General features: G+C 42.4%; 1 protein-coding gene across 2 annotated transcripts in view; it reads left to right on the plus strand.

Annotated features, from left to right (window-relative positions):
• ncor2 (nuclear receptor corepressor 2) overlaps positions 1 to 14617 on the plus strand; it is a 107649-nt gene that overhangs the window by 64242 nt on the left and 28790 nt on the right. For both annotated transcript variants that reach the window (XM_007567132.2, XM_007567131.2), the window contains 5 exons: positions 2291 to 2451; positions 3586 to 3648; positions 10954 to 11096; positions 11194 to 11332; positions 13881 to 14292. In XM_007567132.2, coding sequence (XP_007567194.1) covers positions 2291 to 2451; positions 3586 to 3648; positions 10954 to 11096; positions 11194 to 11332; positions 13881 to 14292 — 918 coding nt within the window. The remainder of the gene's footprint in view (positions 1 to 2290; positions 2452 to 3585; positions 3649 to 10953; positions 11097 to 11193; positions 11333 to 13880; positions 14293 to 14617) is intronic.

The following is a 14617-nucleotide window of genomic DNA, read 5'->3' on the forward strand; positions in this document are numbered from 1 at the left end:
TATTATTGCATTTCAGTCAGCAAAATGCTTATTTTCTTTAGAAAGAAATTTAATTATTTATTTACATCTTTCAAAATCTATTTCTAATATTGTATAAAAATAGCTTGAAGTTAAATAAAAGAAAATCTGTAGAATATTTTTTTAAATCCGATTAATTGTCAGAATAATTTATTGCTAAATAGGTAGTCACTGCTCTACACAACTCACCGTCTGAGGCTTCTGTGTGAAAGCAGAAGGACAATAACCCTGTGCACTGGTTAGGCACAACATTATGACCACTGACGGGTGAAATAAATAACACTGCATATCTTTGTATCCTGTCAGTTGTTACAATGTTATTTTTTGAGTCAGGTTTTATTCAGCTTAACCCATAAATACCCAAATAATGTAATCGCATCACATGCCACATATTTTTCAGATATGATGGAGCAATGAAAGGATATATTTTGGAAAGCTAGAGTGGATTTTAAAACCTATTTCTTTCAAAATCTACAGCCAGGTTTTTCTCCTCCGGCAGATGTTTTCTTTCTGCTTCCTTTCCCGATTCTTATCGTGATGCCAGATCTTCTTTCTCCCACAAGTTCGAAGCTTATGTCTCTCTTTTTTTCTTTTCTTTTAATCCTGGATTGTGTTTTATTTTTTGTGAAAAATAATCTCCATAATTAAACCAGGTGTCACTTTGACACACTGTGTGTTGCATGTTTCGTGTATGCGTGTGTGCATGCGTGTGTGCATGCGTGTGTGCGTGTGTGGCACTGGGTGGGTGGACAGGTGGATGCAGTGATCAACGAGCGAATGTTTTCTGGCTGGGTTCCTGCAGAGGATGAAAAACAACAGATGGAATATCACGGCTTTCTGTTGCCTGAGAACTAAAATCTCTGTGTCTGCGGTTAGGTTGTTTATTATGCTGTCAGCTGAGGTTGTATCCTGCAGTTTGTTTCAAGCAATGCCAGCCCATATTTATAAGCATCTGGGCTGAAAAGAAGATGATGATGGTGATGTTGATGAACCAGTGGCCATTGCTTCCCTGCTCTGAGGATAGGCCTGGGGACTCTGGCTCTTTGCACACCCTGCTGCCTGCCTGTCACCCGTGGCACAGCTGGCTCGCCTATATTTAGAGCGCTACTAGCTCTCTTTGGCAAGATTAATGGAGTAGGAGGAAGATGAATGGAGGAGCAGGAGGTTGAAGCTTTGTTGCCATCTCCTCCATGCCATTGTGGCGACACGCGATAAATTATCCTGAGAGTAAAAAAGAATGAAAGAGCAGTGTAGGCATATCGTACACAATCACAGTTTACTCCCCAACGTCTCTTGCTGAGCAAGATTTCACAGTCTTTTCAGATTGCCCAGAAATATGTGTATTTTAACTTCAATTTGATAACTTAAAATAAAGAAAAGAATAGGGTTCTCTAGTTTGAATTTATTGCTTTAATTTATTTTGTGCTCAAAAGACTTGAATCTTTCAAACAAACTTGGATTAAATGCCTAGAATTATTTTTATTGCGTTGATATTTGAGCAAACTTCTTGGCAGAACTGATAGTTTTTTGTTTCTTTTTAATTATTTGCATTTCTGACAGAGGAAATGCGTTTTCGGGATTGTCCATAACTAAGGTTAAAGTCTGAACCGTAGGTGGTTAGTCTGGCCTTTTTTATCCCCTCAAACAACAGTTTTGATGTTCCTGGCACCGTTGTACTGTAGAAGCCTCAAATTTTGTCCATTTTAAAACAATTTTGCACTAATTGCAGCTTTCTGGTCGTACACAGATTTTTTTTAAAGCCTGACCTTCTGATTCTGACTGATGCCACCGATTTGTCTGTCCTTCTGTGTTGGACATTATGGTTTGGGACAAATGGCTGGAAATATGGCAGAAATGGGTGTTCTGACAGGACAAGGATCCCAACCACATCCTATTATGAAACTGGCTTTAATAGTAGAAAAAGAAGAAAATGAAATTGATATTGTATGGCCTGCAAGACAATACTGGTTTAAATTAACTATACCTATTCTGATACGGAGGAGTGGTCCCATATCCAGCCAGAAACATAATTATGGATCCAAAAAGCTTCTGATTTCTGCTTAAGATTCAACCATATACATTTGCAAGTTATTTGTATATCTTTGTGTATGTACATTTTATTTCGACCTGTATGGATTTTCTTCATTTTGGGAAAATTGCTATATTGAAAATGAAACTATTTAAATGTCCAGAATTAAAAGAAATTCCTTCTTCTTTCTGACTTTTATTCATTTGCAGCATTTCTGACTCTGTCGCCGTCTCTAAAATGCAGGGATGACACTTCTGGAGAAGATGCCGAGGACAAGGAGCCCACTGTGGCTTTCAAGGGAAGACGAACAGCGAACAGTCAGGGCCGCCGCAAAGGTCGCGATACCCGCTCCATGAACAGCGAAGGAGAGGAGACCACCACTCCGCCGCTCAGCAACGAGCTAGGTTAGCACAAATGAGCCTACTCTCATTTTCTTTTCTTTTTTTATCTTCACTAAAACTCATGAATGTTGCAATTTGAAAAGTTGCTTCAGTAAAACACAAAATCCTGAAAGTGTAGGACAAACCAATGATAATGTTTCCTCAGAGAGCAATTTGTGAAGTCTTTAACTAGAGGCTACCCATTAAGAATACATGGCAAAAAATAAAAGTTTGTGTTTTTTAATTATTAAATAAAATTTCGTAGAAGTTCTAACATCAGTGGTACGAGACAGACAGACAGGGTGACCTTTGATCTACTTGTAGCCTCATGTTCTGAACCACCAGAGTGTACTGTTGTTCCTCCGTTCTCATTGTTTTCTTTTGCAAACTCTTTAGCAAAAGGGACACGCATAATTGGCATAAATCAAATGAAATCTGTCTGAAGTTTTCCTGCCTCAAAAACAGAAGTATTACTTAAGAACAAATAGTCGTGCTCAGCAGTGTTTTCCTGCTTAGATTCCCCTCCCCCTCACCCCCTCAGATAGTAATTCAGTCATGTAACGCTTTAGCTCCGGGCTAGTACAGGATTTGTGATGTTTCAGCAGTTATGTGTGCATGCCGCAGTTGTTCCCGTGGCACAGGTTCAGTCACAGGGATTCCCCAGGTGACGAAGGGTGGAGGAGGAGGACAGGAGTGGGGGGCGGCTGGCAGGAAGCTGCCCCACCCTTGCCACTGTTTGGTCTTCTGCTGGTTAGCGTTGCCAACCGGCCCACTGTGCCCTTCATTGAGTCCATACAGAGGACGTATAAGTGCAGGCTGCAGCCCTCCTGGCAGCCTGGCTCGCAGCCTATGCAGGGAAAGCAGCCAGTTGTTATGTCTATAATCATTAACTGACTTCTCTCCTTGGATTTCCTGCTTCCTCCATCTAAAACAAATAGTCCTTAGCAACCAAAGCTGCAGCGCTTCAGTGCAAACTGCCCTCCCCCCTCTCTCCCCCACCCTTTTATTGTTTTTTTTCCCCCTTCTTCAATTCATTTCTCTTCTTCCTTTCCTAATGTCAGTCACTCCCTAACTGACTTTATGACAACTGCCCGCTCCCCGCCTCCTCCCGCCTTCTCTAACTCGCTGCTTCTCTATTTTTTTTTTTTTTTTTGACAGCCAATCTGGAAATGAATGAGAGCTCTCGCTGGACTGAAGAAGAGATGGAAACAGCCAAAAAAGGTAATGCAGATCAAACTTTTTGTCTTCTCGCTCCGGCAGCTTTGATGTGCGTTGCAACGCGGTCGTCGGATCAATGAGCGTTAGCCGCCCGAGCGCCGTTTGAAAGCATTGCCGACCGACGCGGGTGTGACTTCCTGTTGGAGAGGCGGCAGCTGCCACGTGCTGCGAGGTTGTGTCTGTGCGTGTGCTTCTCAGTCTGCCTGAAAAGGCGTTTGTTGCTCTTTGGAGCCGTTTCCCTTTCTCTGTGGGTCAAGGCGGTTCGGCTTTTATCAGGGAGGCTGTAAAGTCTGTCCCTTATCAGCAAGCCCCTGCGAATGCAGCAGTCATTAACTCGGGCTGTTTATTGTCCCTGACTGAAGATTACCCAAAAGCCTATGGCTGATTTGCAGAGGTCACTGCCATCCTGCCCGCTTTTCCTCAGCACTAGCTCTGTGTGTGTGTGTGCGTGCGTGCGTGCGTGTGAGTGTTTCCGAGAGTATTTGATTTGTATATTGGTTGAACCTCAGTTACTGATTGATTGAGCTTCTCGGATTCAGCAAGCTCTTCTGCATACAGCTTTTCTATGTGGGATTCTTTGATCTTTGCTGATGATTTCCCTCAAATATGTTTAGTTATCATATTGTATTTAACAATTTTATTTAATTTTGACTTTTTGCATTAGTAAGTTTTCACCATTCTATGTGGAATAAATGTCTGTCTTAATCTAGAGATGCACCAGCTAGAATATTTCATCTCAGATATCTGGTTTTTGTTACATAAACTATAGCTGAGTCCACTTTTTCTTCAAGAATTCTGTGAAGATATGAACAATATCAAGTGACCAATAATTATTTATTTATGTTATTGATTTTTTTTAAAGGACAAAATTATTACTAAGTTGACATTTTTTTGCTGTCTTAAACATCCAAAACACAATACTTTGTAACATGGTACAAAGTAGAATAATAATTTCTCTGTACTCCATTAACATTTGCTACACGTCTAAATCATGAGGGACAGTGGATTCTGAGGATCAACATGAGGAGCCACTGCTGCAGATGATACAGTTTTAATTGCTTCTTACATCTATCAGGGTTTTTTCTTAAAATATGTTATTGATGCAGAAGCTGGCCAAAGTAGTTTTGTTTACAGAGGAAAATCAAAATCCGAATGCACTGAAGAATTGGGAATAGCTCTACCTGTTGGTGCTTAGCGAGGAAAGGCCTTTTTTTTTTTTTTTTTAGCCAATATAAAGTGTGCGATGGATCGGTCATCTCTTGTTTTTTATGTCAGACTTTTAAAGTTCTAAATTTTGACATCTGTCAGGATTTCCTGAGTAGGCAGCTATTTTGGTGCCGTTCATATGTATTTGGTTAGACTCAGAGTGTCCGCACATCCTTAAAAAGTCTTAAATTCATGCATTTAAAGTTAATTCCTTAAAATGTCATAAATTTGTTTTATAAATTGTAAATTGTCCTTATGTATGATGATCTTAAATTGTACCAGGCTGTCCTGTCTGGTAAAAGTTTGAGTCTCATGCAGACATCTTCATTGCATTCTGTGGTTTGAGGTGGTTGAGGCTACCGGTAATTAGCCGCTAATGTACCCTCGTTAGCTGGCTAGCTTTCCTGTGTCTGCCATGGGTAAGTGCAAATTTATCACCAGTTGGCTGGACAACATTAACTTTTCACCACTGGCTTACTTCTGTTGCCAACCAATACAATGCAAAAAAACAACAACAAAAAAGTTTTAAGTTTGGTGCTACAGAGGCTTTTGCAATGCTTGGTTGAAATACAGCAGGATCCTCCAATCATCTTTTATATTTATAGTTCACAAGTCATGCATTTCATTCAAGGTGGCGTTAAAAAGTCTGAAATTTGACTTGCAGATACCCTGAGGTTGTCTGGTGTGACCCCTTTCTGCTTCTTATTACTAGTCCTTGTCCTCCATTTTGAATCAACCAAAACTGACTTTAAATCTGCTCAGCTTTAGGTAGTGTCTCCTAGTAAGTGTGTGTATGTGTGTTTTTTCTTTCTGTGAATTACGAGGTTATTTAGTGATAACTGCCGCTGGCCTTGCTTGAACACGGTCCTGTGTAGTAATCCTGGTTAATGTCTTCAGTTCCATTCTCCTGCCGTGGGATTAGTGGGGCACTCCATCCCAGAGGATTAGCCTGGCAGCTCAGTCGAAGCAGAGCTTCTATGAAGGGCTTTATGTAACCACAAACACAGGACTCCAGCTACAGTTCAGTAGAGCCGGAGAGGAGGAGCTGCTCTTAATGTTTTTCATCAGCTCTACCAACCATCCTCTAACCCGCCCATAGGGATTGCGTCGCTCCGAGACGCTGAACGTCGCTGCCTTCCTCGGCCCGTTTCTGCACAGTGTTGAATTAAGCTCTTCCAAGTCATGTGCTTGATATGTATATGTTTTAAAGAGGCTTAGGTGTCCTGATGCTATTGTATTTATCCCCTTGAGCTAACCAGATCTGAATAATGACATTACTGTTCTTGGCAGAACATCAGCGCTCCGGCGTGTTGTTGCCAGCCAGTTTAGCCTTAAGCAACGACTCTGCCACACTACTTGGATGGTTTGCACTGATCAGATTTTTCCTGGCTGCTACCGGTTTCAGATTTTCATTGAGGACTGTTTATTCAGATTTTGGCTTTTGTTTTCTATAGAAAAAGTGCAAATAAGAGTCCAAAATGTGCAGGTTGTTCTATGATAGAACTATTAAAACTAGAAGTGTCCCAATCCGATATTGATATCAAAATCAATTATCAGCCAAAAACGAGTTTCTGAATATATTGTCCTGCATCTAAAATCTTGGACACAAGCAGGCAGACCAACTGGTTAATAATCAATGAATCAGTTGTTCTCATTCCTATTGTTGTTGAATATTGTGCTCTGTTACACTGATATCACTTGATCAAGCCTTTTCTAACATTTCCCACTACAATATAAATTACAAAAGTATGTATGATTCGTGTCGATATCTAATTGTGTAATTATCGATATTGGCCAATATTCAAAGCTGCAACATCTTTATCAGAAGTGAAAGAGTTGCATCAGGACACCTCTAAATAAAATATGTCTCCCTGACCTTCACTAGTTTTTGTTAAACTCAAGAAAGCACGTCGAAATGCATGCAGTTGATTGTTTTTATGTAATGCAGATGGTGGGAGTTCTGAGTTTTTCAGTAATTTACCTGCCCGTTCAAGGGGAAAAACTGGCCTATTCCGACCTCTGGTCACTATAAACCCTTGGCGACCGTTGTCTGCATTCTCTCAGCCTCGAGTGCAGCCGTCTTGGTCGGGGGTTTATGTAGGTGCACTAATCTGGTGCAGGAGGAACCCATTTAAAGGAGCAGCAGGCAGGGAAAGCCACGCTATCTCTCTTCTCTTTATTGCGCCGCCGCCGCTCTCGTCTCTCGCTCCTGTCTCTGGGTCAGAAGATGGCAGCGGCCCAGATTGGCAAGAGCTGTGGAAGATTTGGCAAACACCTCTTTTCTCTCCCTCCTCCGCCCCCCGGTCTCCCTTCCTCCCTCTCCCCCTCACTCTGTGTTGTTATAAACTGAAGAGGTCACATTCAAGATGAAAAGCAGGTCAGTCAGGAAAAATGTGAAAGCCTTTATGCTTTCTCATGGTATCAACATCAACTCCTCTCTCTCTCTTCCTCTCTCTCTCCTGCCTGTGTGCCCCTCTTACTCTCCACTTCTGTATCCTTTCCTTTCCCTTTCTCCATTGTCTCTCTGGCTCCGTGGCTGGGCTCCCTCTCTATCTCTTTCCTCTCCCTCGCTGCTCTCTGTTTACTCTTGGACTGCCTGAATGTGTGTTTGTGTCTGTGTGCAAGTGTATTAACAAGAGAGACGGAGGGAGGGTGGGGGCGGCGGTGGCGGCGGTGGGGGAGTTCTAGCGAGTTTGTACTCACTCATGCGTTTGTCTGTTCCAGTGTGTGCGTGCGTGCCGGCGCGCCTGCTGGCAGAGCAAGGCAGGGGGCGGGACAGACCGACGGAAAGAGGGAGGGAGGGAGAGAAAAAAAAAGATAGGAGAGATCAGATGAGGGAGAGAAAGGCTGAGCATAGAGCGCCGTCCCACTTTCCTGTGGAAGTCTTCTCAGACGACCGCCATTGGGGGAAGAGACGCAGCACAGCACAGCAGCACTCACCGGAGCGCTGGGACGACATTAGCGGGAGGAAAAAGGAGAGTGTGAGAGAGCGAGAGAGAGAGGAGCATGTGCCATTTCGGAGCATGTCAACTTGACACCGGCTCAAGTTTCCAGCCAGCTGGCAGGAAGAGCACAGCGACCGAGCTGTTTTCATCTCCTCTGCTCTGGATCGGAAGGCCCAGCCCCAGAAGAGCCGCCCAGCCGGGGCTCTAGAGAGACCAGAGCGTCCGACAGAACTGCTCCGCCGCTGGGCCGCAAAATCCACGACTGAGGCAAGGGACAGGGCATGTGACAGACAGGAACAACAACTTTCTGGCCGCACCAGGTGTTGATTGGACTTTCTCGGGGAGGAGCTACTGGAAGTCGAGTGTTGTGATTGGGTGTGGAGACACCACCTGTTTCAGCATGGCTGCTGCTTATTGGATGTTTGTGCCATGTGTGCTCCTGCGGCAGCTAAGTTTCTGAGTCGACCAGAGCTGATTTGTATTGTGTGCTGGCTTATGATTAAATCAACACTGTGCAGCTAGGGTGTCGGGACAAAGTGACCTTTTGCTTTCTGTAAATGAACTTTGCTTTCTGTTTTAGTTTTAATACATGCTGCTCCAAAGAATTTGTCTCACTTGTTTATATATGCATATTTGATGGCTAATGGTGCCTTTGAGCATGTTGGGTAACGAGGTACTTTTAGGGCAAAGGAATCCCCCCTGCTATCTGCTTGTGGGACGGCTGTAAAAGGTTAATGTGTGTTTGTCACATGTCTTGGTCCTCATGGAGAGAGTTAGAGCAACTGGTTTGATTTCTCTTCTTTGCCAGAAAGGCTTTTCTGCTTCAAACTGCAACATTGCACGTGTTTGTTGATGATTTTTTTTTTTTAAATTAACCTTAATAGGAAAATTGACAGCAAATACTTGTTGTTTTTGCTTTTAGTGCTCAGATCTGTGCTCAGATGATATCTAATGCCCCTACAGACAGAATAGAAAAAAAATCAGTTTTGTGTGGAGATGCACCGATAAGACTCCAGCAGCTGTTTGCCGATCTCTGGCTTCTGTGATACCTGTGTTGCTTGATACTCTACTTAAAAAGTTTATCATAATATGATACATGAACATAATTCAAAATGTGTTCTAGACTCCCTGACATAAGTATTTTTTATTTATTTATGTGATTATTTGCATTGGGAGCAGTGGCTCTTAAACATGGGTTCTCTTAATTAAAACACAAAATAATTAGAGTTGATCATTAAAACTGAGAGGTCCTGTCTTCCAACTTTTAGATGCATCCCTGATCCAACACACCTGAATGGCCTCTGCAGATCTTGGCGAGATTCTGAAAAACTATTGATTTAAGGCGTGTTCGAGCATTGATGCATATAAATGTTGCAAGACGGCACCTCTTCAGAGCTGGAGTTGATAATATAGATCCTTATTTTAACTCTGAGACGTCCAAATGGTAGCCAACTTTTTTGAATCTAGATGGGCTCCATGACAAAGTTTCAATGCTTCCAACAGTATTGAAGATAGCTGCCTTGCAATAGAAAGACTTCCTGTTATCTTTTAAATGTATAAAATACAGATTTGTTTTCTACATGGGTGTGTTTCCTCTGACTTCATTTGTAAACTCGGCACTAAAAATATCCTGCTTCGATTCTTCCTCACTCAGTAACGGTGTCGACACTGAAGAGCGTTACTGTCAGTGCAACCCGTAATAGCTTGGTTAGACTTCAGGTTGTTTCAGACTTCAGGTCACCCCTTTGCTAATTTGTACCTACATAATACCATTTCATAATAGTAGTAAACTCATTCGTACTCAAATTATTAAGTTATCACTTGATACGATTATTTCACTTTTGTAGGAAAGTATTTTCAACTGGACCATGTTTGACCCAGTTTTGACTTACTGTGACTCCCAAATAAGTTTACATGACTTCCTGCTGTTGGAAATTATTTATTGGAATGGCATAAGCACCAGCTTTCAGAATCTAGAAAGCTACTTTTAATCCTTGGTTGTCAAAGCGAGATAGCCCGAGTTTAAATGTTAACGAGTTTTCGGTTGGCCGGTGAATTGCTAAACCGATCGGCAACCGATTTCTTAGTGCATCTCTAGTCGTAAATTCGCTTTGGAACAAAAATTTACCAACAAGCTTCATTGCGGAAATTCCGAGCAAACAGTAGTCCAACTCTTTAGCCAGCTGTTAGTAATAATCTTAGTGCTGATTAGTTTGAGGGAGCTTCAGCGTCTGTGACAGATTGACGGAGTGAAGTGACAGGGCTGTAAACAGCTGTCCTTCCCTCTCCTGCAGCTTCCTCTGGCCTTACCGGCTCCATTAAGCGATGAGATGCAGAGACCTCTGAACCCATGTCCAAGGTTATCCCAAGATGTGCTGGCTGCGTGCCTGTTAATAACACCCCCCCACCGCCGCCGCTGCCTCCTCCCTCACACCGCCCCCAACAACCTTTCAAGAATCCTGTCCTGTTGCCAAGACCTGTCAGGCTGGCACAGGAAGCAAGTGGGTGGTGTAAACTAAGCCTCTTACAACACACACAGTTAATGAGCTGCCTTTGGCTAACTGCAGACTCTAAAAGGGAGGGCCACTGGAGCAAATTCTGCACGGTCTTTCTCACTGGGACTTGCACACTGCGATCGCTTGCTGTAGCCCCTTTTTAGCATGTATGCTCCCTGATTGTTTACGTGTGCGCGTAAGGGAGCTTGTGTGTTTCCTGACAGGTTGATCCATCACAGCTCAGGCCCAGCGGGTGCCTGTTGACTCTTGTGTAAGACACAATCATGTGCTTGACTGGGTAAAGGACTTGGGTTTCTTGGAATTGGGTCACATCAAAGTCAGTTAGAAATATGACACAAAGTGACCCCAGTGGGGAGAGTTGCTGGTGTGACTGATGGTCCACCTACCACATTATGCCCTAATCGTTTAGACTTTGTGGATGCAGACTGCTATGCTTAGAAAGTTTAAGCCATCTCGACTTATTACTGATGATGGATTACCCAAAACTGGCCTCCTGTGTGATGCATTTCTTACAGGGATGGTTTTGCCTCCTCACAGAGAGAACCTCCTTTCTTTTCTCTACTGTTGCAGATTTTTAGCTGGTAATGCTAACTACAAAGTCCCTTCTCTAATCTCGTCACTTGTCCACTTGTTGGTTCCAGGCCTTCTCCAGTATGGTAGGAATTGGTCCGCCATCTCCAAGATGGTGGGATCGAAAACCGTGTCGCAGTGCAAAAACTTCTACTTCAATTACAAGAAGAGGCAGAAACTGGATGAGATTCTGCAGCAGCATAAAATGAAATCGGTAAGGAAGCCATACCTGCTTTTCCCACAGTGCTGATGTTTGTACTTTGACTGCGTCTCTGGGGTTGCATGTGAAGCGTGTTCTTGTTTCAACCCAGGAGAAGGAGCGAAAGGCCCGTCGGAGGGGGAAAGCCTCGCAGAATGAAGAGGCGAGCGCTACGTATCCTGCAGAGGAGGAAGAGATCGAGGGTTCAGGAGCCAGCTGCAACGAAGAGGAAGCGCCTGAAGATGGAGAAGGTACATCATTCCTAGGAACATCATGCAATTGGGGAAAAACAACATTCAAGATCCCTCCCAAAACTTTCTTTTAATTGGGAGTATTAATAAGTATAGTTGAGTTGTCACAATGCTGAGGTTTCATACTCTATAATGTGATTAATTGCAATATGTCAGTATTTTAAGTTTCAACAGTACGGGACAATTCAGTCCTCATTTAAACAAACAGAAATTGAAACTGTCTTCTCTGAGTTTTGCAAAGTGGTAGACGAGATAGCAGTATAATTGTTTATATCCTATGTGCCTTTGAGTCAATCACACTTTTATTTTATCTTAGTCGTGTTCTACTCTGTGCTTCCATTTGCCTTTCAATTTGCTATTGATGTGAATAAATTTCACCACTGAGTGACAAAAAGGATCACTCCACGCTAAAACAAATTGTGTTCAAAACCAACATGGATCTGGTGCATGCAAATCTTTTTTCTTTTTTTTTTATAGTGTAAGCAAGGATTTGATCCATGCATATTTCTTCAGCAGTAGTCCCTGTAAAATCTGGTAATTTTTCTTCAGTGATTAAGTGCTGCAGCAGGTTTGGTTGCTACGAGTTTCTCCTTTTTACTGCTCTAATTGTCAGCTTCAGTCTGGCTCAGACATAACCTGTGTTATTATTAGCCACATTAGCCTCCAATGCCTTTACAACTAAATGGAGGAGTAATGGACAGGGGCACACTGGCTTGTTTTGTTGCTACAGTATTTAGTTGCAGACTGAGCTGCAACTAAATACTTTCCTGCTTTTAATGTTAATTTGTACCGCAGTAGAACGGAGAGTGGCGTAATTCAGAACTTTGACACTGGGAAATGCATCTTGACAGAACACAGTCATTGAGTTGTCTGTGACCGTGAAGGTAATATTTAAACAGTTAGCATTAGCTTCTGTCCGCCAGAAGGTTTACTACTTCAGTGCTGCAGGTACAGGAGTTTTGCTGGCCTTCTTATGTTGCTCCCAACATTTGTGTCGTAGTGTTAGCTAGCATGTGGCATCCTTCAGCCTTCTCTTTTTCCCTTTCTGTTGGTCTCATAGGGGAAGTATAACCGAACGATGCTGTTGTTGTAAGCTAAGGAGAATTGCATATGGTTTGTTTTTGATGTAAATTAGTATTTTTCAAAAATAATTTTTTTTGTGTTGCTATTTTAACAAAACCTAAAATGTTACCATAAATTAAAGACCCTCAGTCCCAACAGACATCTTTGCAGCACAAGAAGGAATAGGCAGAATTCAGCTTACTCATCAGTTTTTGCTCAAGAGCAAAAAATCTCCTGCGCAAAATGTAAGATTACATTTTGCACAGGAGATTTGTTTTGTATTATTTACAAAGCCAGTGACAGTTGTCAGGAATATTTCAGAATAAATGGTTTCATTGACATGAATGATTTTGGCCTTTGTGGGCACTCTTCCAATAATGTGCCAATACCAGAGCTAATTTTTTTATTTAGTGCTTTTAGCTAACTTTGAAAACATTTAGTGCACTTAGTTTCCCCTAAGTTAATTATTAAGGATAAATTCTAAAGCTCTATTTTAATGGACTGTGTTGCAAAATTTTAGTCGAGTAAAGTTCGAGAGTTTTGTTGAAGTTTTGGTTATCGACTGTTATTGTTTCTTCAAGTAGTTGGATGTTAATCATTTTGTTTTGAAAGAGGTGAAGGGTTAGCAGTTTTATTTCCTCTCCTCACAGTTAGTTTCTCCTTTTTCCCCCCAATAACTTTATTCATACATACTGTAACAAAATAACATATGGACTTTGGAAAACAAGATATAAATGTAAACACAATATCTAAGGGCATTATAGCGCATGAAATTCATGTAATCAAACATATAATGTCAAATTAAAATGGTGTTTAAGGGTTGTGATCTTTCATGGGTAACTATAAATTGAGTTAAAGTTGGTGCTTCAGCGTTGGCTTCCTTTAAATTACATTTGGATGTCTCGCTTTAGCATTAGCAAAGCTAATGTTTATGATAAGAGCTTCAGGATTAGCGCAACTAACCTTTTAGTTGGCGATGCCCAACACCTGTACGTCAGTTAGCGTGAACAGTAGTTTTACAAACTATCAGGTGTTGGCTTGCAATCTGCCTTTCTGTGGAAGTAAAACCAGCAAAATTATAGAAACACTTTAAGCTAAACGTGTCCATGACATGAGAGGCGTGTGAATTGTTAACGGTGCAGAATTTACCAGCTAAACTTACTGAGTACCTTTGTATGACTAATTGGTTTCAGCAGCTACAACAGTAGAAAGCAAATCCAGTTGTTTATGGAAACATGCTGGATGTGCTGTATTTCCACAGCAAAGTGGTGAATGCTCAGGAGATTGCATCCATCGCCACAAATGGTTTTATGTTCCCCCTTTATTGTACCCTGAAACCTGATTAGTCAGAAGACTGGCATTGTGAAGAATCTGGCCTAGCAGATGGAGATGGGGGGGAGGATGGAAGAGAAAAGGGTTAGAGGGACATAAAATGATTTACAGTATAAATCCTAATCTGTTCATCTTTTTGTCCACTGTCTCCCAGGTGGAGCAAACAACAGCTCGGACACAGAGAGCCTGCCCTCGCCGCACTCCTCAGAGGACAGCAAGGCCAAAGAGGAAGGGACCAGCAGGCCGAAGGGCAACTCCAACACCGAGGACAGGAAGGACGACCAGGCAGGCGACGAGAAGCCTCCCGTCAAGGAGGAGGCAGAGTCGGCCATCAAGCAGGAGATAAAGACCGAAACAGGGGATCCCAACAAGGAACAGCCGCAGCCCGTACCACCCAGCGATGCCACAGATAAGAAACCTCCAAGAGTCGAGAAGGAGGAAGTTAAAACCTCCAAGAGCTCCAAGAAGGAGCACCTGACCAAAGCAGGTCTGCATGGGGACAGTGACTCTAGTGCCACTTGTAGCGCCGATGAGGTGGAGGAAACGGATAACACAGATAAGAAAAGGTGAGACTCCCTTAGGACTGGATTTAGAAAGCTTGATTATACAACCTTTTTAAATTCCTTCCTCGTTTATTATTTTAGTCAAAGGGCGGCTGATTTTTGAAGCATCTTTCTGGGTGTCCTACTTCTCTGGTCTACCACGGCAAACACTAGAAAACAAAGCAGCGAGGGTTTTGAAGTGGCATTAGTTGCCTAGCTACACTGTACGGCAGGGGAACCATATTTGTCCAGCCACTTGTGTGTGTGCCACAGGTTGCTCCTTCCTATCAACCACGGATTTTATTTCCACTTTGAATGAATGAAAAACTATATATATATATATATATAT

The sequence above is a fragment of the Poecilia formosa genome, unplaced genomic scaffold (assembly GCF_000485575.1).
Source record: "Poecilia formosa unplaced genomic scaffold, Poecilia_formosa-5.1.2 Scaffold204, whole genome shotgun sequence".
NCBI lineage: Eukaryota > Metazoa > Chordata > Actinopteri > Cyprinodontiformes > Poeciliidae > Poecilia > Poecilia formosa.